The sequence below is a fragment of the Pectinophora gossypiella genome, chromosome 17 (assembly GCF_024362695.1).
Source record: "Pectinophora gossypiella chromosome 17, ilPecGoss1.1, whole genome shotgun sequence".
NCBI classification, from domain to species: Eukaryota; Metazoa; Arthropoda; class Insecta; order Lepidoptera; family Gelechiidae; genus Pectinophora; species Pectinophora gossypiella.
The window spans coordinates 6,662,807-6,688,221 of NC_065420.1; the positions used below are offsets into that span (position 1 = coordinate 6,662,807).

Here is a 25,415-nt window from a genome sequence, read left to right on the forward strand (position 1 = left end):
TTCACATATTAGCACCAATCGACAAAACGACATAATTATATCGTCAGAATCGATAAAATGACCGTGTCAACATTTTATCACGTTGCGCATGTTACTGGTTGCGCAACCGAATCCCGAACAATTTCTCGGTGATGACGCTTACAGTAAAGAAAAGCATCGCCAAAATCCGTACAATATTATGAAGATTAATGAGTATACTCAATGGAGAGCCGCGGTAGCTCAGTTGGTAGAATGCTTGCCTCTCATATTGAGGTCGCAGGTTCGAATCCAGCACCGGCCAACATCAGCAATTGTCGTATTTGTTTTCGAATTCATGTTTGGATTATAAATGATTATCACGTGCTCAGCGGTGAAGGAAAACATCGTGAGGAAACCCACATTCCCGAGAAATGTATTGAGTTATCCCTTCGCGGATTGAAAGGTCAGACTCGCAGTCACTTCTGTAAATAAACCGGGCCTGTCAAATCTTCAGGTGAGGTAAGCGAAACGGGATAATACTAGGAGGATGAATATGTATAGATACTCAATGGCTATCTAAAATTGTGCTGTGGTGAAAAGCGTGTTTTGACCTGCTATTTCTCTTTTTCTTTGCCAAGATTTTTCAACTATTTCATCCTTCTGTATTTACGCGAATGCGCATTGATGAAAGTAAGACAACAAAAATATTTCAAAATCTTTCCTATTTCCCTTTCCTCTACGAGCATATTATGCATTCCTACCAAAATACAAAGTCAATCCTTCACTCCCGTACGAATCTCATGATCCGATTATGTGTATTCTGCAGGCATCGCAAAAAAATTTAAAAGGCAAAACCACCAGACTATGGATATTTGCTAAAAGCTACGTTTATTCCAAGAGTGGCAAACATGCGAGGCTAAAATCGTAAACGAAACGCCGCGATTTTTAAGCCTTTCACCGATGAGGGATTCGTTCCGACTGTTCGTAATTCTGGGACAAAATAAACCTTATCACACCTGCTGCTTACTAGCCTGGATATGTAGTATAAGTAGACAGACAAAACACATAGTTGGTAAAAGTAGGTACCTACACAATTATACACTATAAAATATAAATAAATAAATAATGGAGATACGCTATGAGTCAATTTCATATTTTAACTCGAAACAAAAAAAAATATAATGTTCAAGTATTAAGCCTCTCCACAAACCCGCATTGGAGCAGCAGAGTGGAGTATGCTCCATGCCCCCTTTAGTTGATTGAAGAGAGGCCTGTGCCCAGCAGTGGGACGTATGTAGGCTGTTTATATTTCTTATGTAAGTATTAAGCCTGCCACCACTGCCTCAAAAGATCAAATCAAATATAAGTACTTTATTGTACACAAACAAAATATACAAATATTTATAAAAATATGTATTTAGGAACAGTATAAATGAGCGGCCTTTTAAAAGATCACGGAAATTAGAGTACGTTATCAACGCACTTTCTTACAAATATCTACGTATTGCGAATTACATAAGTTAATAAGTTGACGGTCGCGAACAAAACAGCATGCAGTATGTCCCCTAGGAGGGTAGCCATCCAACCGTAGCCAGCGCCGGCTAGCCCTCTGTTTGCGCGATCCACAATAACTCCGTTGTATGCCTAACTTTTCACAATGTAACGGGTTATTGCTAGAAACTGAGACACTTCACTCTAGACGACTGTTTGTTCTATTGCTCTGTGGTTTTGCGCAGGCGATAATAGCGGTTCAAGTTGCGAATTAAAATTACGCTTTTGTTGTTATTTTTTTTAATGTCTGAGACTGACAAAATAAATATGATTTTGGTTCGAATTTCGGCGATATACGGTCCATGTTATCAAGTCGTATCTATTTAGAAAGCGGGAAAGTTGTCACTCGAGTGAAGTTGATAGATGTACGTAGGTACGTATTATAGGCGATAGGGATATGACCTGTTGCTATTAAATGCACAGATTTTATCTCAGTTTGCTCTCTGACTTTGCCTACCCCAGTAAGGATTACAATCGTGTGTTTATATATTTGTCTACACGTTCCATAGTTTTTTATTATGGTCGCTATTGTCTACTCTACAATCGGCTGTAGACCTTTTAAGATAAAATCTGCTGACCTTTCTTTGACCTTATTGACCCTCTTAATGAACTTTAACGCTGAACTATTGCCACCATTACAGTGCTTGAATAGACATTAAAAAAAGAGAATGTGTTTATGGTTATAGAGTGTTATTTTGTAAACAAACTATACTATTTTCTTTTTCCTAACTACTTAACTATTTTTAGAAGAAAAATGCTAAGTAAACCCAATAGGTACTATGCGTGAATACAACTATTTAAATTCAAAGACAATTTCAATGAAATCATCCTTCAAATGCAATTATTTTTCTAGCTGTGTAGCAAAAACTAATCCATCTAACTCTAATTAGTTAATTTGTTCAAAAGCTACAATTGACGCCAGGTTTTACCCATACAAAAAGGCAAACGAAGGTAGATCCGATGAAATATAAATCAGATTACAAATGCCATCTAATGGTCGGTGTTCCAAAATGTAATCCAGTCCTCTGGGCGGTCGAACAGATAAACCTTGTAAATGGACTAGGTCTGTAGGTGGGTTTCCAATTAGTGTCTCAGCACATCGACAAACAAGAGACAATCAAGAAGACAGCGAGTCACGCAGAATCCAGCGTGAAATTGACTTGAGAAAATGTGTCCATTCTGACCTATGGTTCATCACGAGAGTCCAGTAATAAGGCCCCGTCAGGTCCTCTGTCAATCTTTATTAACCCCACAGCATAATCGATAGGTTGGATTAACGAAGACATCCTTACTTCACACGTTTGAGTGGTCAGAACGATTTGTGTAAATTGGAACGTTGATTAGATTCCCCAGGCTCCCAACGCCGCCGTCTTAATCTTTTCGATTCATTACTTGCTAAAACTGAGAACATTCGTGATTAATCGTCCCGTTTTGTTTGTTTACAATCATTTGTTTTGTGTAAAATGGTTTGGAAACTCGTTGTGTTTCACTTTCTTGGAGGTCTTTCAATACATCGAGAACCGTAGCTCTTTCTGATGGCACGACATTGATAAATGATTCGTATAAAGTGATTGCATGAACTACAATAGCGTGTGCCCCGTCCCGATTCACAATTCCACTCGATGGAATAAAAACTTTACAAATTCTGTCGACTTTTCTGACAATGTCAAAAGAGTTTCGGCGAGCTTTTCCCAGTTCAATTGTGGAAAAGATGATTGATAAGTGAACGAGTGACTGTGAAAGATCTACTAATAATAACGTTGTTCGAGTCTATTGTCCCTCGGATGACCCAATTATAGCCCTTGGAGACCACATTGCAGCGAAATTGTTCGATCTGTCGACGGAAATTAAATTTTCTGAATACCCCTTCGCCCGATTCAATAGCGAAAGTAAAAGTGTAAAGCGTCCACTTAAATAAGATCTGTGACGTGCTGCAAACTCATCTCTATTGATACTTTAGCAAGTTCAAATTTTATTGGATCAAAATGCTCTGACTCTATTTTATATTGGACAAAGACGGGCTTACCGTTATTAGCTTTGAAATGAAGCTATCGGTACTAGTTGTTCAAATAATTACTCATTTAATAAATACATTCAATAATTGATCGTTACATTACTTAACTTATTGGTAACCGATACAATAGCGACTTTTGTATAACTTCTGTACAAAAACACCTTTTATCATTAATCAGTTATTGACATTGTTATGGTTTGTATTCAGATTTAATATTACATGAATATTTTATGTTGAGTAAGACACTAAGAGCATTAAAGCACTTTCCAGTCTGGAATCCCAGACAGACGCTAAACATACGAATCATAAATTGTGTTTAGCAAGTCAGCAGCTGGTTTATTGAGGGAGTTCATGTAATGCTGGTGTTGCATTGGCTGGGGTCGGATTTTCTCGATTCATTTGTTATTTTGGGAGGACCGCAGAGTGATCAGTTCACAACTGGTAGGGATGTATTGTCGGCCCTCCGGCCATTGTGTTTTTTCGCTGACGAAGCGCTTTCTACGAAAACGTTTCCAAGTCTTTGTGCCCACGGTATCCTACAGGATATTGGGCAGATGCTATGAAATGTATACCGTCTGACCATCTATACCTTTTCCAATATGTTCGGTCTATCCGGGCAGTCTTTTTCGCTTGCTACATCACATTGTTCCGTATTTCACCCTTAGGGTTCACTAATCATATAGCAAGTAGTTTCAAGCAATTTTCGCTTAGATTATCGTGATGAAGGTAATTTGAGCAACCAAGCGTGATCTACTTTTCGAGTCGATGGCGATCGATACAAAATTTTTGCTGACCAATAATTGGCCACGCTTACGGCATTGTCAGTGACTTCGTGAAGGGCTTTAATAGTGCAGGTGTTAGGGCACTTAGGACAGCACAAAAGGTGAGCCATAGTTTGTGGTGATACTCCACACTCACACTCGTCGCAACCATCAACAAGGTATCCCCACGAGCAGAGATTATCCGAGCGTGATGCAGATATAAAACTTTTACAACGTTGAAAATAACTTCAAAACTCAAACGTATTCCGCCGACGACGTTTCAACAGGAGAATTAAAACCCAAGTTGTGAATTCGTAATCAAGAACACTTATTTATACAAATTGCTGAAAAATTGTAGGGTGGAGTCAACGTAGATAATGGTGGTATTATTACAGCTGACGACATGTTTGTTTCTGCCGAGACGCCAGTCGCTTGTAATAGCAGTAATTAACACTTTATTGTAAGAAACAATGTTGGAGTTGTTTCTAGAAATAACAATTGGTTTTATGCTGACAAAAACAAAATAGAACGAAACTGAAAGAGAAGACGTGAGAATGTAGTCTTGTTCAGACTTAGATACCTAACACGTTCTAATCCCCAGGGAAACGTCACACCTCATACATGGTCATTAGCCTTAAAGACATCCAGTTCCAGACAATAGACCCGACCTGTTAGTCTAGCATAAGTAATACCTTACAAGTCAGCTCTCGTTCCACATATAACTTTGCCTCCAGCATTTGCTTCCCTCAAATGACTTGCCTCCGTCTTAATTACTGTCATCCGGCCGTTTGATTGCACCCCGCATTGTTTGTGCTAACAGGACAATTGCACTTGCACTTAGTCACAGCGTTAATAATACCTCTCTGTGTGGAGGTCAGTGAACTCTAGCACGTGGTCGAATCGGTTATCATTTTAGCGAGGATTCAGGATAGAGCTGACTTTTTCGACGTCAAGTTGACAAATAATAATGGGAAGAAAAAAGATAATGATGATGACAAGAGAAGTGTGTCAGGATCAAAGATAGTGAAATTACATAGTCTGTATTTACCCCGATGCGAAATATGCTTGAGTTTATGTATGTAGTAAAAAAGATGACAGCGAATGATTTTTGGTTTGTAAAAATCAAAATCACTTTTGTTAATTCTAAAACGTCATTTATGAAAATACATTCATAAGGCTAGATTAAAAATACACTCAACTGAGTGTCCACATCACACCGTGTCCTAATATATTTCTAACTCTATCGACAGGTATTTGTCACCATAGATAGTTTCCAAAGACTATCGAACGGTACTCGTTTCTGAAATGTGGGCCCTCCCGTTAGTCCGTCCTATTCGAGGGGACCCTTTGTGAATGTGGTCGATCGAAACATACTTCACCGTAAACTATCCGAACCGAACCGTCCAGATTGAGACCCACCGTGACAATTTCGAGACAAATCTGTTGGAATTTCAGATGGAAAACGTTGAAACCCAGACACGATACATGTCTGTAATCCTTATCAAAGTCCTTGGTTTTCATTTTGGGCAAACTAAATCATGAATACTCCTCTGTAAAATAGATATCAGAAAAGTTGGCAACTTATGTAAATATAAGGACCACAGGGATTGATTTACCTTGCTAGAGTATCAGACGTATCCATTTCAAAAACATCAAAACAATATTGTTTTCAGGTAAGGGTAAGTACAACTTGGCTACGACCAAACTATGTGATTGAAAAGGGACCAAAACAAGGTACCATAATCGTACTAACAAACTACGTTGTTACAAACAGAAGTTAAGCAGAACTTTACCTAATTATCGATTCCGGAAAACCTTTCGCTCTCGAAGTTGTTCAAACAAGTTTTTGCTAACTCCCGAATTTATCTAAGACATATTTTTAGAGCTCCATCGACAAGGAAACCGTGCAAAATATAAAGGAAACTGTTTTAAAAACAATTTACCGAAGTTTTTATCGTTTCCCTCCTTTTTTCTCGGTTTCATTTATCAAAAGAAATTGTATCCGCGACCAAACTTTTCTCAAAATTTATTTAAGCCAAATAATATCTCAAAGTAAATGAAATTAGTCAGTATTGCTTACATTTATAAACCCGTTGCTATATTGTAGATTTAGTCAATATATTTTTGTCCTGAAATGTAAGGACTACTTACATATAAGAAAATTTTCTGATATACTTGGTCCTTATACGCAATACATTATGAATATCAAACTTGACTGTTCAATTATTTGTATAGTTTCGATTATTTCTAAGCTACAGCTATCAGCTATTGAATCAAGTGGATTATCCCATCAAGTTAACGAAACCAGTTACATTTAGATTTTATTATATTTTATTACACATTACTACAATCTCACGATGATTGTAAATGAAACGTTAAACCAACGGTCTTTTGATGGATGGCACTTTTACTGACCTTATGTAAGGGATTTTATTTTTCAGAAACAGTTGATCGTATTAACTCATCATCATCATCTCCCTAGCGTTATCCCGTTTTTCACGGGTCTGCTTACCTAACCTGAAGTCTGAAGATTTGACAGGTCTGGTTTTTTACACAAGCGGCTGCCTGTCTGGCCTTCGAACCAGCGAAGGGCTAACCATCCCAATATAGGTTAGGTCACATACCTCCGAAATACATTTCTCCGGAATGTGGGTTACCTCTCGATGTTTTCCTTCACCGCTGAGCACGTGATAATCATTTATGATCTGAACATGAATTCGAAAATCATTGGTTTAGGCCTATGCTTACGGTTAGGGCAACCACGGCTACTAGTTGATGGCATTAACTGCAGACAAAATATTGTCCGTTCTAGTCAGGGGCCTTTGTGCGGTTCAGTAATTACCCTGAAACCAGGGTTGATGAGATTGGTATTCCACCTCACAACACACGCGATAAGATGAAGATCTTATAAAAGCTTTAAGAATCTCAATCGATAAATATGACGTGTAGATACTTATCGTTGTGCGTCACACTAAGAACCGAAAAAGGTTGTGTTGCGTAAGTGATACTACATGGGAAAGATATTCGGCGTCTCGACTGTGGGAACATGTGGTGAATGAGAAGATACTATGCGATATAAGAAAAAAACGGCTCATATCAAAAGCGTTATAAGCGTCTGTCCCTTACACGGTGTAATGTCCGCTATTAATTGTTTATGTTTTTTCTCCTAATAGACCATAGAGCAGGACTTTTAAAAAGATTTCAAATTTTGGAATTGTCCAACAATGTAAACGTTTTATTTTTGTGGATTTAATTAGAATTATTAATAAATCATTAACGACATTCAATTCATTTTTGATTGATTTTGTACGAGTATTCAACTCAATTGTAAGTACTAAAAAGCTGAAATAATAAATATTCCATAGGTAATATTATTATGTCTACCTTAGATAATATTGATAGTATCAGTAAGATCAATATATTTCTCTTGTTCAGAAATAACAGCCCGAAATATACGAGTAAACTTTCTCGTATATTTGTAGCGGAACTTGGCCAAAATCCAGATTGATACGAAGCATAAATCCACAGTAAAAAACTGCCTATCAGAACGAAAGAATGGTTCGAAACTAGTTTTATTAACCTTTTTCCATCGCCATGTGCCACACATCTGCGAACCATTTTTTTCTCTCATTTTTGACCTCACTTTGCTCCTCTCATGGAGAAATTCAAACAATTCTACTCTATGCCCCTTCTGCATACGATACAGATTCGAATCGCAACAAATATGATATTTTTAAGTGGTACTAATTGATCGATGTTGCTAACGAAATTAAAAATAATTGTGAGTACACAACTACTGGTTTTTAAGAGTTATTTTTATCTGTCTGTTCTAATTATTGCATCTGGATGCAATAAGTTAATAATCTGCCATATTGAAATATTATAAATACAGCTACTGCCCTCAGACAGTGGGCACGACAGACGTCAACAATTGGATTCCAGCAACTCCTTAAGAAACCCAAGGGAGGCGACACTCCTAAAAATTAATATGACGCGTGTCGTAAAAACACTAATAACGATGTGACAGCGGGTTACAAACGAACAATAACTTCAATAGTAAGTAGCAGTTATTAATACCCTGCCTGTTATTTCTACTTATCAATATGTTGGCAGACTTTATACGGCGAATGTATACAGGGTGTTAGTGACATCGTGACGAATACTGAGGGGGATGGTTCAGACGATAATTCTGAGTTGATATCAAGTGGAATTTTCCGTCGCAAAAGTATGGAACTGAAAATAATTTAACAAAACATAAAAAAAATCATGAATTTTCCAACAGGAAATTCCACTTGATATCAACTTAGAATCATGGTCTAAACCATCTCCCTCAGTATTCGTTATGGTGTCGGTAACACTACTTGTATGGCTGCCTGTATCTACTTGTACTCTGTGTAAATTATTCAGCTCATTATCATGGTCTGAATCATCCCTCAAAATTTTCGTTACGATGTCACTAACACCCTGTAGAATCACTGAATTTATTGGAGTAAAGAACTACTACACCATTTTGTATTATGTCGAGAAGAACGGCTTTCTTACTAGTCATCATTATCATCATCAGCCGAAAATCATCCACAATGACTGATCCTCTGATACCCGCATCCAACGTTAACCGATGACCTTCAGAATGTCAACGGTCCACCTTGTGAGGGGGCTGCCCACCGCGGATCTCCGTGGTCCTGATTCAATTACGCAGAGAAACTCAGAGCATAGCCCTTTGAGTGACCTTGAGCTTTCTTATGAGGCCCATAGTCAAGTGCCACGTATCTGTACTGTAAGGCATCACTGGCAACACATTGATCAAAGCCTTCCGTCTTAAAACACTGCGGCATTTGGTACGAGAAGAGATGCCTAAGCTTTCTGAACCATACCAGTCATAGATTACAGCATAACTGCAGCTCATTGCTATAATGCGGTTTAAATATAAGTTATAAATCTAAGGTTGACTTGGTCATAAACAAACAGGGAGGTTAAAATGGCCACATCCAAGCAATTCATCTAAGAAAGCAATATGACACTTGTTTGCATTGCGCACTTACTTTTATATGCGCAAATGTCAAATTGCAATATTGCTTTCTTAAATGAATTGCTTCGACGTGACCATTTTAACCATCCAGGTCTCTCCCAAATCACGCCACTTCATTCGTTCAACTACCCTCGTTAAACAACCCACTACCCTCTTATGTTACTATTATTTATAGTTTCTAAAATTAAATCTCATTAAAACAGTATTATCATTCAAGCAGACTCAAGATCGAATACAAAATAATTGAATGTAAAGTTAGACTTGAAATTTTAGTCTTAATGTAAAAGGATTATTATTACAAACTCAATATTGAATTAGTCAAAGTAAATTGAATTTATTTCGTTATTTGAAAATATTGTACGGTTTGATAAACTTCTATTACTGATAGCTTTGTTAAACAGATAACCAACGACATGATTGTTATTGGCATAATATAAATGTCTGTCGATATACCTATAGGTATATTTTCATGTTGTATTACGCCCAACAACAAGAAAGTCCTAAACTCGATTCAAAAGTCTTAGATCTTTTGACAATAACAGTTTATGATCGTAAAGTGAAATCAAGAAGTTCCTAAGAAAATAAATTGTATTACAATAAAACAAAATAAATTAAATTCCAAGAAACAATGGCAACTAGTTTAAACTTTGGTCGTTCCACAAACGTTTGTGAATGGAACGAGGATGTTGAATCTCGCACAAACTGCGTACATAAATGATGATATCCCTCAAGTTATCGGAACTCGGAACTAATCCAATGTTAATAAGGAAGTAAGTAAGCGTAAGTCGATGGCAACGGGAAGTGTGCCCTGGAGTTATGCGAGTCACTCCCATTAGGGTTGAAGACGATAAATTCTAGGAATCTGTAACTTCTCGGGTTGCGCTGCGTTATCGTGCGCGGCGCGATATGTACCACAGGTTTTAAACAATAATCGCAACGAATCCTGTCTACATAAGTAGATAAACGTTGTGCCGTGATGGCGTACCTGTGCTTACCCCGATGTAACCATGTCAAGCCAATTTAGTTATAACAAGCTAAGTATTCTACCCCTTATAGTATCCCAAAAAAAAACTTTATGTCAATTAAGTATGACAACTCAAAACATAGGGCCGTCCTGCACTTACGATAAATACAAGAAAGAGATAGAGCGAGTTTTATATAAGCATCACACTAAAAAATGTATTTATATCTGCCAAAATCACCACCATTACATACTACGTGAATATTTAAATGGCTTTAATGAATAAGCTCATATTAAATTCGCTTCAATTGCTCAAAGCACTTACATTAGCGCAAAGAGAAGCAACATTTTGCAGATAACTTCCTACGTTTATTCGTGGAATAGAGAAGCTCCAGAAATACGTCTGCAGATGTCAAGGTACATTTTAGTAGGTGGAGGTACCAGCCCTACGCCAAACTTGACGTAACGGGTCCATTAATTATTACTCGCATAAAATATCATATAATGTGGCACCCTGGGCGACACTGCATAACGGCCCTTCTTTTTATTGTCTGAATGTATCTGCTACGAAATTCGATATGCTACAGACATCTATTCGGTTCCAATGTCTTTAAAATTATGATCTATAAACGTAACGGTATTGCGTAACTATCGAAAACAAGACAGGTACGCATTGTCTTATATTTTCGCGTTGAACCGACGAGTGATGAAACAAACGAATATCTTTTTCTACTACACCTTTGAAATTAATCTTCTACCTACTTCACACATAAATAACCTATATCACTATAGAAGCGATTCGTAATAGCACGCCACCAATTTCCTCTAGCTCCTTTACTAAAGTTGACTTACAAAACGTATAAAACGGCTGCAATCAGCCCGTCTTCGTGAATGGCCGCCATTTTAAATTTTCATCGAATGTTCCTAGCAAGTATTCGTTTGGAAACTTTAAAATATCCTGGCGCACACAACGATCCATTTGCCGGACCTGAACGGTTGTCTATCTACCGCCGGCACTCGATAAATATAAATAAACTTGCAGTAAATAAACTGCTACTAAATCCAGCCTTGGCGAGGTGCAGTGCAGCACAACTTTTTCCTTCACAGCTCCATTTTAGCCTGAGATCCGATTGCATCAATTATTTCTAAACCGGATCGATTGCCGTCGACATCTGCTTTGAATGTTTCATTTACGACCTGCCACTGAACGACGTGAAACAAATTAATATAACTTGTTCGTTATAAAACTTAAACCGATTTGACTTTTGACGCCAAGTGGAAAGTTTCACGATAAATAATACTTACGTACTCGTATTTGGTGGAGTTTCATTCCATATCTTACATTTCTTAATATTAATAAAGGTGAAATTGGTTTTTTGTTCGTTGCCCGAAGTTATAAAGATTTTGAAAAAGTTATTTGCGTAATTATTCAACAGTCTCTATATTAATTGTAGGAATTCATACCTTATGCGCTACCTCACCTGGTGTCTTATTGCTTAGACAACCTACAAGCTATCAGGTGTCAGTTGCATACTTTTTGTCTGTGACGCGACCGTGGTGTCTAGTAAGTTAGGGCCATAAATTGCGACACAATCCATTGCATCCAAATAGCCAGAAAACTTATGTAGCGTAAAGACAATACGATAAGGTTCTATGAAACGAATAAGAATGCATAGTCGATAGAATAAACAACTTTGTAACAGTTACTACAGTATAAGAATTTATCTATCCATTCACGTGTCGAAAACGGTGTACGGTTTTCGCCACCTATCGCAATAGAAATTCGTGTACGTAAAACTATGTAGCGTAGTTCCTACACATCCTATATATAGTCACACCCCGGACACTTCATACAAAAAACCTCGTTTTACACATACACTACACATTGACGTTATCGTATACGCGCATCTGTGTGTGTGACGTCTGATGCCATACGAAAGGGGGTGAGGTAAACCCTAGCTCAGCCGTTGGTGGGAAGCGAAGAGCTACCGTTCTATACGTAGTATTATTCCTTATTCTATGATATAGTGTCAAACAATGTCATACTTACTTCTATACATGTCCCGTATTCTTTTTACGGTTCCCCCATTGTAGCTTGCGATCGGGAAATGAGGCTTCACAGGAGACGGATTACGTCCTCGACCGGAGTAGACACGTTGCCAAATATAGAAAAATCGATACGCCACATCACAGCTCGTAACGGCTATATAACACGCAGGTTTGGGGCATTGTCTGCTACGTAATTAGACCTGTTTATACGAACGACTTTATTTTTCTCATTATTATTGTGGTATTTTGAGCATGTCTTTAAGGGAAGCTGATTGGGGTTCTAGCGTGGGGAAGTGTTATCCGGAAGTCTGATAAGAAACTAACAACTATATAATATTATATTATAAGAAAATAACTTCATACGAAGCAGAGTCAGGACTTGTGCCCAAATGTGGGACTACGTAAGAACGTGCACTTAATACATTATTTATTTTCTACAGTCAACAGTTCCCGGTGAACCCGGTGGGGACATGTTACAAAAATTCCTTTTAATCCCTAGTTTGGTTAGGACTTTACAGGCTGATTACCTGATTGTCCAAAAAGTAAGATGATCCGTGCTTCGGAAGGCACGTTAAGCCGTTGGTCCCGGTTACTACTTACTGATGTAAGTAAGTAGTCGTTACATGAGCCACGTCAGGGGCCTTTGGCGGCTCAATAATAACCCTGACACCAGTTGAAGTTGATGAGATTGGGAATTCGGCAGTTTCCAAAAACGAATTAAGTACCTATATTACTACTAGTTGCCATGTAGTCATTAATATCACAGAACAAATAATAAGTATATAAAATTATGCGTTTAAAACCAAAAATAAATATCCAAGAAAATATCTGATTTTAAAAAGTACAATCGTTCGTTATTACATTATTTATTCGTAGGTTATTACACAAAATTAGACGTAAACTTGGTATTAATCGAATTTTGGAAGAGCTGTACTAACTATACGGTCTAAGGAAACGACAAGGGACATAAAACTCAGCAGGGCGTAAATTTTTATACAATTTATAGCACAGTTGACGTTAACCAACACCTTTCCGGAATGACGATTTTGTCCAAAGAAACCATCCATTCAAATGAAAGCGTTTATTATATAAGATTCTACTCAAGTATAAAAAGAAGTCGGACAATTCACAGTTATTAAGTAGAAGGGTCATTTCGTTAGGTTATGTCAATCTCATTCATTTTCATAAGATTCGTTAGCGATAGCGTAACGTTAACGAAAGCTAAAGCATTTTAGCCCTCAGATCAATTGACAAACGACAAAAACAAGTTTTTAAATCCTTGATAAAGACTTTATATTTTGTAAACAAGTAAAAACAAAGAATCAAAAACACCTAAAGTCATACTACCTAATATTATCATCAATGCAAAAGTAACTCTGTCTGTGTGTCTGTTAACTTTTCACACTTAAACCGGGTTTGAGACCTAAAAAAGAACATACGACACAGTTTCTACCCCGAAATCACCCCCTAAGGGTATGAAAAGGGGATGGGAAAAATGCCACGCGGACAAAGTCGCGAGCGAAAAGCAGATAAGTAGAAAATAAATACAACCAGCGCTTAACCATACTTGTATTGTAAGTACTTCTACAAACAGCGATACGTTCTGTTTTTGGTGGAGATGTTATCTGCACTTCTGTACGGAAATGACCCTCATTATAAAGAGGTTAGAGCTGTGAGACATGTACAAACATGGTATTAATACTTGTTACTGCTTGCGGACGGTAATGTAGGGTCTGTTATGTAATTTTACGGCCTTTATAAAACACACTTCCGAGCACAGGAATTACTCTACTTTAACATACGATGCTTACTTACTCTTGAATATGTTTCTTGTATAGTTACCGGTAGGCTCTGCACGGTAACCGCGCCGCACGCGGCGCGAATTATATCGAGACCTTCGACCAATAGCCGTTTGACGTCCATTTACGTAGATAGCATTCATATCGTTTATTGGTCGAAGCGCTCAAAATAATTCGCGCCGCGCGCGGTGCGGTTGTCATGCAGACCTGGCAGAAGTATACGTGGCTTTAGCCTTTAACTTGTCACATTCTACGTGTTTAATATAGGCCTACCACCAGTCCAGCACAATATTATACTCCCAAATCCAACCAAGAAGTACAAAAAAGTTTGAGATAATTAATAAATCATAATTATCTTTTTTATCAGTTAACGTCATAACGGCTAGACACAATCATCACTGCAAAAAATAAACATATGTCGCGCTGAACCAACCAAAAAAACTCCCGAAATTCTTTTACCATTAGGCCAAACCTAATAGACTTTTTGTGTATACAATTGAGTCAAGTCATCGAATCGGAATACATACAATTATCACTAGCAGCTCGGTCGATGAACTCAAGTCAAGTTCAAGTGGAAGGGCTGCGTATTTTTAAACAACTAAAAATACTCCTTCGCTTGTATGGAGACATTTTATTAGAGTATCAACGTTGCAAAGTACGCACAAATTATGTGCAACTCTTGCTTGCAGATGTTTTTTATGAAGATTATTTTGTTTTTATTTCGCTCGAACAAGAAAGAAACAAAACTGAAATCTAACTTATATTTAATCTACAAAAAACATCGACGATTAGAAAATATATCGTGGATTGAAATAAAAAAATAAGATTAGTTCTGTTTCCAGAATTCTCTAATTGAATAGGAATGAAGATTGCTTATACGAGATCAAGGGTTAAAAGTAATGTTTACTCGATTTACAAAAGAGTTATAACGTATTCTAAGTCTAGTAAATAGAGTAAAAATACTTTCACGTATTTTTAATGTATTAATTCATTAAATAGGTATACTTGTTACATTTTCATTTGATTAGTTAGTCGCAATTATCATCCGTCATTTGGCATTATATTTTTTAGTGTTTTGTAAATATTCGAGTATATTTTTTTTATAAAATAGAAATGTATAGATATGATAGTTTCATTATCTTAGTTAAGGTACGTAAAACATTGCAATTCTTGAAACTACTTTCGCCTCAAACACATTCAACATCTTTTTAGATGCCGAGCAATTGGAGGTTTAGCTTTTGTTTTTTTTTATTCTATTTCCCATTCATCCCCATCACGATTTGATATAACTGTATAATTTCGAACACTTCATTTCTTAAATACTCTCTATCGTCGCCTGCAACAATTTTTAATTGTCATTGAAGCAGGGTGCCGTAGGGGTAGTTACCCTGGGGTAATGTATTGTTACCAACGTATTGTGTGACCACCTGGCTCATTAGCAAGGCTTGAAACAGCCAGCCAGCGGAGACCTTTGGAAACTGAGGTGTTAGTTAATAAGAACTTGCGGTTCGAAAGGTAAAATTTTAAGTAAGAATAAATAGGTGCGCACCTCCCTCTGAAACATACCTATTACATATCTACAATCTCTCTGTTATAGATGTAATAGTTAGTACTGATTATACTTACAGTTCTCTTAAGTCAAATTCCAAAATATCTTTATTTAGTAGGTAACATTTTTTACATAACGAACGTCTCATCCGTCTAAAACTACCGCAGCTTCTCACAACCTGTATAGTCGGGGAAAAGCTGCAAGAAAATCCGTCTCTTTAATAATAAGTCATATTTCCTATAATGAATACAAAGCCAAATAAATGTTTTCTAAGAAGTAAAGAATCTGTAAAATGCTTATTTATTTAATTCCTTTGACTACCAGTGACTTCGAAAAAGATTTGACGATATCAATTCATTCATTATTATAAATTATTTTAAAGAGGTACTGTTACTTTTAGAGATGGATATGTTTGAAAGCGTTAAGCGACCATATTCCATTTAATATTTATCTTGAAACGATCTACACAACTTCTTCCGCCTTCCCGGCCCTAACCTGTAACCCAGGAAATGAAGTAAGCCGAGGGTTCTCATTACCCTGGCCAGGGTCTCATTACCCTGCCTGGGTTTCACTTGCTGGCTCACGTCACTGGCCCATTTCTTACGTCCCATTGACTCCTGCCCATTCATTGCCGCCTTTTCAAATGAAAGGGGTTAAAAACGACCTAAATGAGAATATGAAGATTTATCGCAGAATGCTTTTGTGCAAAATGGATGTTTTGTTTCGGAGTCGCTAATATATAGGGTAACAAGTAAACAACAGGCTAGATAAAGTAAAAAAATATGTATCAATATATTTGGGTAGTTTTTATAAAACGTCAAATGTAGATAAGCGATCAAACAATATCTCTTATTTCTAGCTAGATAAAGTCCAGAACCCATCAGCGATATGTGTCGAATTGCAGTACAAAATCTGACACTGACAGCTACCGACAAAACAACAATTTCAAATAAATATTTGCGTTTAAAGGCAACAATGCATTTTGTAACAAAACCAGAACCGATTGCGCACTGAATACTCCCCCCGACGTGATTAGCTTCGTTTTAATCCCGGTTTAAAAAGTTTAAAAACTGCATGACAATGGCAAGCACTCGCTGCTCAAGCTAAAAAAAAGTCTATTTCCTTGGTGAAGGATTTGGACAAATATTTTTATTACAAAACCAATGTTTGCGCTGCCTTCGTCGCTAGGGTGAGCCATTCATTCGCCATATTTCTTTGATTCCGATCCTTCCCGATATGAATTTGAATAGAACAGCTGGTTGATTGGTACGCTATTCTTTTCCTGTTCGGCAGAATTATTTGCATTTCGTTGATGAAAAAATCAAGTAAGTAATCTAAATTAATATTGCTTTTGATCATGTACCTTATTTTTTATTGAAATATAATATTCATTATAATAATAATATGTCTGCAACGATATGGTTAAAAAAGTGCAGATAAAGTTACAAGTACTATTACGAACTTTTAAAACATTAACGATTCGATTCAACTTTAAACTCAAAACATTCCGGTTCAAACAGCATAAAATATATTTTGTAATTTCAAGTTTAAAGTGACGCACAATCCTCAAAACGAATCGAACAAAGTTCAGGACGAGAGTTCTTGCAAACTCTCGCAAAGGAAATGCATCATAAACAAATGTCGTGCACATGCTGCTAACGGTTCTTATTTATGGAACGCCATACTATTTTAGTCGGAACATTTGCAACGCAAAACTACTTCAATTTAAAGCCATAAAACAAGAAGGGAATTTGATTACACAAGCTGAAACGGCAACCCCAAACAGGCCACTAAAAGAAATTAATCGGCGTGTCCAAAAAAATAAAACAAAAGAAACCGTAAATCCCACACTGGGCGAAGACAATATATCGCGTCGTCATAAAGTTGTCCCTCTCCCGCCAGGCGCCATGCCGCGCCCCCGCCCCGCACCCCGCACCGTTCTCCACAGCCGCGTCTCACGCACGTGCGTGCTCAGCTACTCGCTTCCATTCAGAACAATCCCCACTCCAAACGACACCTTACCATCTTCCCATAAGATCCAGTTCCCTACCACAATCACCACAAGATGCAGCACAACCTATTACTCACCATATCGCGATACCGTTAAGCACATTTTGTTTCGTCCCCAACCGCATTCCTCTCGCCTCTAATAGCGATTGTGTTGTCGATGAATGTTTGAACTTTTGTCCTTTTTTGATTAGCGGTTATCGTCGCGGGTACAATTTTTATTAAGGACTTTGTCCCGGTATTCAATAACAGAATGGGCGAGGTGATTGATCTGAATCCCTATAAAAGCTGGCAGCCATTCAGTTGTTGTGAATCAAACAACAGAGCGATTCTTGGCTCCCGCGTCGCGCCTCTAGTGCTATGCTGTGTGTCAACAGATACCACATCAAACTGGCATCTAAAGCGGTAGTGAATCCTATTATTTTTAACCGGAATGAGGTCGTTCCGTGGAAAAGCTCGAAAAGTTAATAAATTAGTGAAACACGGTCCAATCATAAACAACATCGCGTCACAGCAGCATTATGCACCCTCGCCACATAACCGCTCCCTCGGGTATTGGCTCCTGATGAATGACCCAATAAATACCCATAAGGCATAACGCGACACGTACACAACATACCCGGATATAAAAGCATTATCCTGTTAAGTAATTTATTTCTTCTTCAGGTAGTGAACTCGTTTTATGGCCCCACTTAAACGTTCTATAATCCAAGCAGTTAAAGTATAAAAGAGGGTGTCGGAACCCATAATGCAACACCATAAACAGTAAAGAATTGAACGTAGATTCTAGCACCTGTTTAAACCCGAGCAGTTCATAAATTTTGTTTTTCTAAAGAGAGATCTTTAAGAAACTATCTGTAATCGGTAAGGTTTATGATAAACATTATATTTTTTAAATTCTCCTTTATTTATTGCGTTTTCCCCCCTGTGTGAAGAACTGATTTGTTACGGTGCCTATAAATTGTGCCTACGTTTAAATTGTTTTTTGTTTCGTAGAGTTTGGAGACACTTAAGATTTCTTATCCCTGACCTTTCCTAATCTCGACTCCCTGTGAGTCATCTGCTGAGTCAGAGAAAGCTGATTCTGCATCCAGTTTGTTGGTTGGCGCTTGTTACTACCCACACTTAACGAGAACCGGTCTAAAGTATGAACTTAAACTGGATGCTCACCTCCCGATACCATAATAATAAATGTTTTGTACAGAATATAGGTGCACATTAAATTATTGTTCCGCATCCATAGTGGTAATACTGGTTTTATTCAAAGCATCGGCACTGAGTACTTTCTAACAGCAACGTTATTTCATTCTGATGATGCACGAGCTTCGAACTACAGGATACTATTTCTCGTTACAGTAAATTTTGAGGACACGTTAGAGAACGACGTAATGCGATAAGCTGCAGTACCTACACTGATTTATAAAGTGAAATCGCTAAGAGCCTCAATTATCTGTTTACTTAGAACATGCACTTTGCACAAATTGAACCCGTTCTCTAGTGGCACACTTTTGAATAACGATATCAGTCGCCAACGGACACCGAGTACAGTAACATTACTCGCAAATTAGGTTAGTTAGATTGCAACCACTTATCTCTTAAGGCATGTTCATACGCTGCTATTATGTCCTAGCAATATCGTAAACTACAAGATACGACTGACACGATAACTAGACCGGACCACTTTTGTAACTGCAACGATAATTTTATCGGCGATCGTTACATGTTCTAAGCTCATGTTCGAAAATTACTTTCGTCTTATCTGTGTTTTAAAGTCAACAACCTTTAAATATCGGATCTTATTACATTCGTTACAGTATAAATAGTGAGAACGACAATCTTTAACACAGAATTCCTTTTCAACTTTTTCTTTTGTCTTATCTTCTTAAGTAGGTAAGGTGCTTGGGTAGACATGTGTAATAAAATAATGTATATTAAATACTTCTTTATCTATAGACCAATGATCCTATTTAACCACAATGCGACCACTGCCGCTTCTGGTTTGATCGGAGGATCGCATTACTAAGTGTTGACTGACTCGACGAGTGTCTCAACATCAAACACAACTATTGCAGTATAATCGACTTCCTCATCAAGTTAGTCTATTTGCTCAGTGACATCTTAAACATATACGTGCCGTAATAATGCATATAGTATGTTTACTTGTATATGTTTACCTTTCAATGCTATTAATACGAACATCTCTAAACTCACTATAAGTTTTAGTAGCTATGTATATATAGCTGCATACATATAAACATATTTTATATTATACGGCCATTTTATTCCTACAACTGTCCTATTGATTATTAATTGACACTTTCTAACCTTAACCGTGAATTTAACAATAGATCATTTGAAATCTTCATACAGCGAGTAAATGAGTTCATTAGCATCAAACGTTTCGACGCTCGATCAACATGCAATAAGACCAACACAATGGCCGGATGCGACAGGAATGGCAGGATACGTCTGACATTCACGTCTCGAGTGACGTCAGCTCCTCTAATTGAGGGTATTCATTAATCAATTTGCGTTATTCGCAATTTCCAAGCGAGATCATAAGTTCATTTCATACGCTAACTCCTTTAGTAGCAGCTCGTCTATTAGTCATCTTAACTTGACGTCGAAACCCAAACGAGACGCTGTGTTAGTTTAGTATTCATCTGTGCAAGTCAGTTGCGCATTCAGATAACATTGTTTAAAGCTTGCATTGCTATCGACAAAGTTCTGTCCGCTACGTTAAACATCGCAGTGGATCGCTAATCCGACCGTAACATTGCAAAACGCAGAACAAACTGCTTCGCTTTGTGTTGCACTAATGAGGGCCACGTGGCTTGTCCCCCGCATTGCAGGCTCCACAATAAAACAATGGCGGCACAGTTGTGCACTCTGGCTTTATTCCTGCAGGACGAACGTCGCGTGACTTCGACTCGTTACTGCCGCACCGCAAGGCACACTCCTACCACCATTTATGTTTATTCCATTTTCTGTTTGCTGTCAAAATTTTTGACTATTTAAGTTTCTGGTGCCTGTCGGCTTTTACTCTCTCCCCTTTGTCGCAACGTTTATATTGCATTGTCTGTTTTTGACTTATGTCTACCTGTCTCACTATTTTTCTGTCTCTGCAAGTCTGATGGGTTTCTTGTTAGAACTAGATAAATAACAAACTTCCAATTATTAACTTATACGAGCCCGGATTAAATGAGAGATTCGGATCAAATAATTTTATGAAGTAAGCCGATTCTTCATGTCACTCATAATGTTATTGGGATTGGGATTTATGTAAACAAACTCTTCTATTAACTTTGAGAGTTCCGTTTAAGACAGCTACCGATCCTTTCTGAGAGTTGCTTTTACTCCTGATCAAAGGTAAACATATTGTGGGATACAGATGAAACTCGAAACCAATCAATATGCTAACTTTCTTCTTGGTTCTACGATCTTAAACTTAGCATAACTTTCCAAATTTATCTTATTAGATGGAAAAGCTTTTGCTGTCATAGCAACTTCTAAGCTTCGTTAAAATATTCCTAACCTTTCTCTTTATATTTCCTTACAAGAACCCACTTAACCTCTTAATGATCCCTATTAACCGAGAATATGTTTACGTTTCTTTGAAGTCTTCCATGATACTTTGACACAAACTCGAGAACTTTTGAAGGGAGTGTTTGTTTGCGCGTTGTCGACAAACATAACAACACAAACATGGGGTTTTGAACGGCAGTGAACTTGGTGGAGTCTGTCCTACTGGCGAGTGCTACCACGGGGCTACCGGGGCGATCGTTGCACCGGATCCACAAGACACGTTTCGGCAGTGCTTACCTAATTGTGCGAAGACCTTGGGGCGGACGTTCTCCTGCCAGGCGGCGGCGGCGGCGGCTACGAGCGCCGCGACCAGGACACAGCGAAGCACGAACATGGCACTAGTCACAAGTCGTCATCACTCGAAGAGCACTCGCGAGCCGCGGGCGCGGGAGCGGGGAGCGGCGGCACGGTCGAGCGTGGCGCGCGGCGGCCGGCGGCGGACTGGCGCGGGAGCGGGCTCGGCGCGGGGCGGAGGGGCGCGCGTGCGCGGCCGGCGCCCGGCGGTCTCGCATGCGTGGCCCTGCGGAGTGCGGACCTCGCACGTGACGCAGCCCTCCTCCACCGCACCCTCACTATCACCAACCCTGCGACGTCATAATCGTGTTAAAAAAGCGCCTGCATATCCTAATGAACGCAGACACTAAACCTGCAATTAAACCCGACGGGGTTCCCTTTGTTTATAAGCGATTTTCGGTGTATTAAATATTCGTTAGGGACATTTCGAGGGCGTGACAGTTCAGCGAATCGTAAGGTCGCAATTACAACTTTGATGGAGAACTGATGGGGCCGCGAAAGGTAAAAGCTTCCCCTTTCTGAGAAAAGTCTGAATACGAGCTTTTTCGTCTAATTGAGGAACATTTCGCAATGATCGAGTCGAGTATGTACTTAAATTCATTAACGTCTTGTTAAACCGAAAACGTTAGATGGTTCACGAAGTGGTACTTGCTTTGGTGTTGCTACACTGGGTTTATTAGAAAAAGTGATATCAGACCAATAAATTGTAAAGTTCAAAATGTCAGCCAGCATGCTTCAAAGTTTCACAAACTTTTCTAACCTAACTCATGCATTTGAAATATAAAAAACCTCCTAATAACTTTCCTCAGTCCAATCGCCGTATATTTTAATTACATACATCGTAAAACTAATCGATTGTGAACTAACTTTACGAAATCATAATAAAAGCAATTGTAGCATGAAAATAAACTGGTATAGGGTCGTAATTCGCTCCACATAGGATAGAAAAGCATTGAAATAAAACTTTTGAGTTGCTGCAACACGCTTCCCTTGCATTCATTATTATTAATTGGTCAAAGTTACTCGTAGGGTAGCCATGACTTTGCAATATTCGAGAAAAAGTTAAAACTTTTCTTTGCATTTCTGAGAAAATAAAGTAGTTTCACATTATTCTGGAGGATTCTAAACTACATTCAGAGGCTGCCAAAAAATATTAATTAACCCAAAACTATCCCCACAGCCTACTAAACTTCCACCTGATATATATATCCGTTTTTGTCCTTTTTATACTCGCGTCATCTTGTTGAATTTTTATATACTCAATAACTTTATTGCCATTCCACAAAAAAACAAAACTGCGTATGGTCAAATAAATTTGAAAAGATACGATCATTACAAACTATTATTCAAAAACAATATTCTATTTCATTCTATCGCTTATCCTGTCTTCCCCCAATCCTGTTGCCACCCTACTTTTACCCCAGTAGTCGGGAATCAACACGCCGGAGCCGACAGGGCCCAAGTTCGGCGTATAGCAGAAAGATGCATTGTATGGGCCGTGTGAAAATCAATAGAATAACATTTATATTGTGCATACCGCGTGACTCTAGCGGGCAGACTACCGATCGACACTGGGTAGAGAGAATAGTTTATAAAACTACTAAATACAGAGCTATTTCTTATTCACTCTAACATTTTAAAAGAGCAATTCGATTATTTAATAAAAATTAGAGACGGAGTGAAGCAGAAGGTTTAGCTTACTCCCACTTAGCTGACTCCGTGGTCCAGTGGTTGAGCGTTGGGCTCACGATCCGGAGGTCCCGGGTTCGAATCCCGGTGGGGACATATCACAAAAATCACTTTGTAATCCCTAGTTTGGTTAGGACATTACAAGCTGATCACCTGATTGTCCAAAAAGTAAGATGGTCCGTGCTTCGGAAGGCACGTTAAGACGTTGGTCCCGGTTGCTACTTACTGATGTAAGTAAGTATTCGTTACATGAGCCATGTCAGGGGCCTTTGGCGGCTCAATAGTAACCCTGACACCAGGGTTGATGAGGTTCGTACTCCACCTCACAACCTACACGATAAAAGAAGTGTAATCACAGGTATAATGCACCTACTGTCACAGGCGCGATGCTATGTTATATAATCTATGATTTATTATACATACATACTAAGCACTATGCAACTTTGAAAACAAATAAAATAAGAATCATACCTAACTTTAAACAGCCAAAGAGAGCATAAATGAACTTAAGAAGATCCCTTCTAGAGAAACTAAGTGTGCAGTATAAGAAAATGGACCGAATTAATTCTAATTAGGTCTGTTAGACCTGTAACTATCTGCTATAAAGAACATTCTGGATAAGTTAACTTCAGTCCTTAGGCTATGAATAGACTGTAATTCTTATAAAGTTCCTGTTTTTCCCAACTGGTACTTTATAATATCACATAATGCAGACACCTAAGTGCTTAATTTTAATCTACTTAGATAGCTCCCTTTATTTACGATAATTACAAGACAGAGATAGAACTACTTAATTGTAGACTTGTCAAATTAAGTTAAGATTAATTCGGTGTCTCTACCCGAATCCGCATCAATATATTAATGTTATTAATATAAAGTATGTACTTAACAATGCCACGTTTATAATGAAAGAATTCTACTTCTAGATGAAATGAAACATTACAATGTTCCGTGGAAAGATATAGCAAATTGATTATAATTTTACAACCCATTGTTATAATTAATTTTAATTAGGTTTCATCATAATTGTGACTAATACCTTATTCTCGGATATTTTATACATAGGTAATAATTATAAAATAAAACTTAACTGAATCTAGATTAAGGTAAAAGCACTGACTAAAGCATAGCACCTTTATCATTTTTAAGCACCAATTTAAACGAAACAGGCAAACGTCGAGCTAACAAAGAGGTCAAAATAATTAGCTGTAGATAGATAGATAACAAAATGATTATATTAATGTTACACTGACAAGAGTGTTGCTTTTAACTTAAAAAATGTCTATAAATTAAACATAGATACATATACTAACGCCTATTTCCCACCGGGGTAAGCAGAGACTATGGAATTCCATTTACTTCGATCCTGACATACTTCTCTTGCTTCCTCTACATTAATCAATCGTTTCATACAAGCACGCAGGTTCAGATTAGATCTTACTGAACCCTTTCCAAGGACATCTTCATCTTGGTCAATGTACGTCCTTCTAGGTCTTCAACCTTCGCTTTACATACTGCTTTAAATTAAAAGCCTATAAATTAAAAGTTTGTATGATTTCTACTTGCGACTATGTTACTACATTATCATTTCAAGCTATAAAAAACAAAAAGCTAAGAAACAGAATCTGGGGGGGGGGGGGGGTTAAAAAGGCCACATCAAAGCAATTCATCTAAGGTAATAAAGCAATATTGTAATTTGTCATTTGCGCATATAAAAGGCATTGCACATAAATGCCAAATAGCAATATTTCTTTTTAGGTGAATTGATTTGATATGGCCTCTTTAACCCCCTGTACGTTAATTATCTTAGTCTACGGTCAGCCTTAACCTTCAATACAATTTGAAAAGACACACGTTTACGGCATAGTTTCTGTATAATAATCCAATTAGAAGTAATTTAAACCGTGCACGGCACTGCAGGCGGATAAAATAGTCAAAATGGTAGCCATTTTCAACTTTGCCAAGGGAAATTAAGTATTCTACTCAGTCGTCTATGGCCTAAGACGCTGCATTGAGACACGACAGGCTGAAATCACTTTGTAGCGACCAGACTTTGTTTTAACCAACTTAATAGGCTAATATCTCCTGGGGGGTTAAAATGGCCAGATCGAAGCAATTCACCTAAGAAAGCAATATTACAATTTGACATTTGCGCATATAAAAGTAAGT

General features: G+C 37.9%; 1 protein-coding gene across 3 annotated transcripts in view; it reads right to left on the bottom strand.

The window, feature by feature from the left end:
• LOC126374315 (semaphorin-1A) overlaps nucleotides 1–21,687 on the bottom strand; it is a 449,388-nt gene extending 427,701 nt beyond the window's left edge. For all 3 annotated transcript variants that reach the window (XM_050020874.1, XM_050020872.1, XM_050020873.1), the window contains exon 1: nucleotides 21,501–21,687. In XM_050020874.1, the coding sequence (XP_049876831.1) occupies nucleotides 21,501–21,597 (97 nt within the window). In that variant the 5' untranslated portion in view covers nucleotides 21,598–21,687. The remainder of the gene's footprint in view (nucleotides 1–21,500) is intronic.
• Between the last annotated feature and the right edge of the window lie 3,728 nt (nucleotides 21,688–25,415).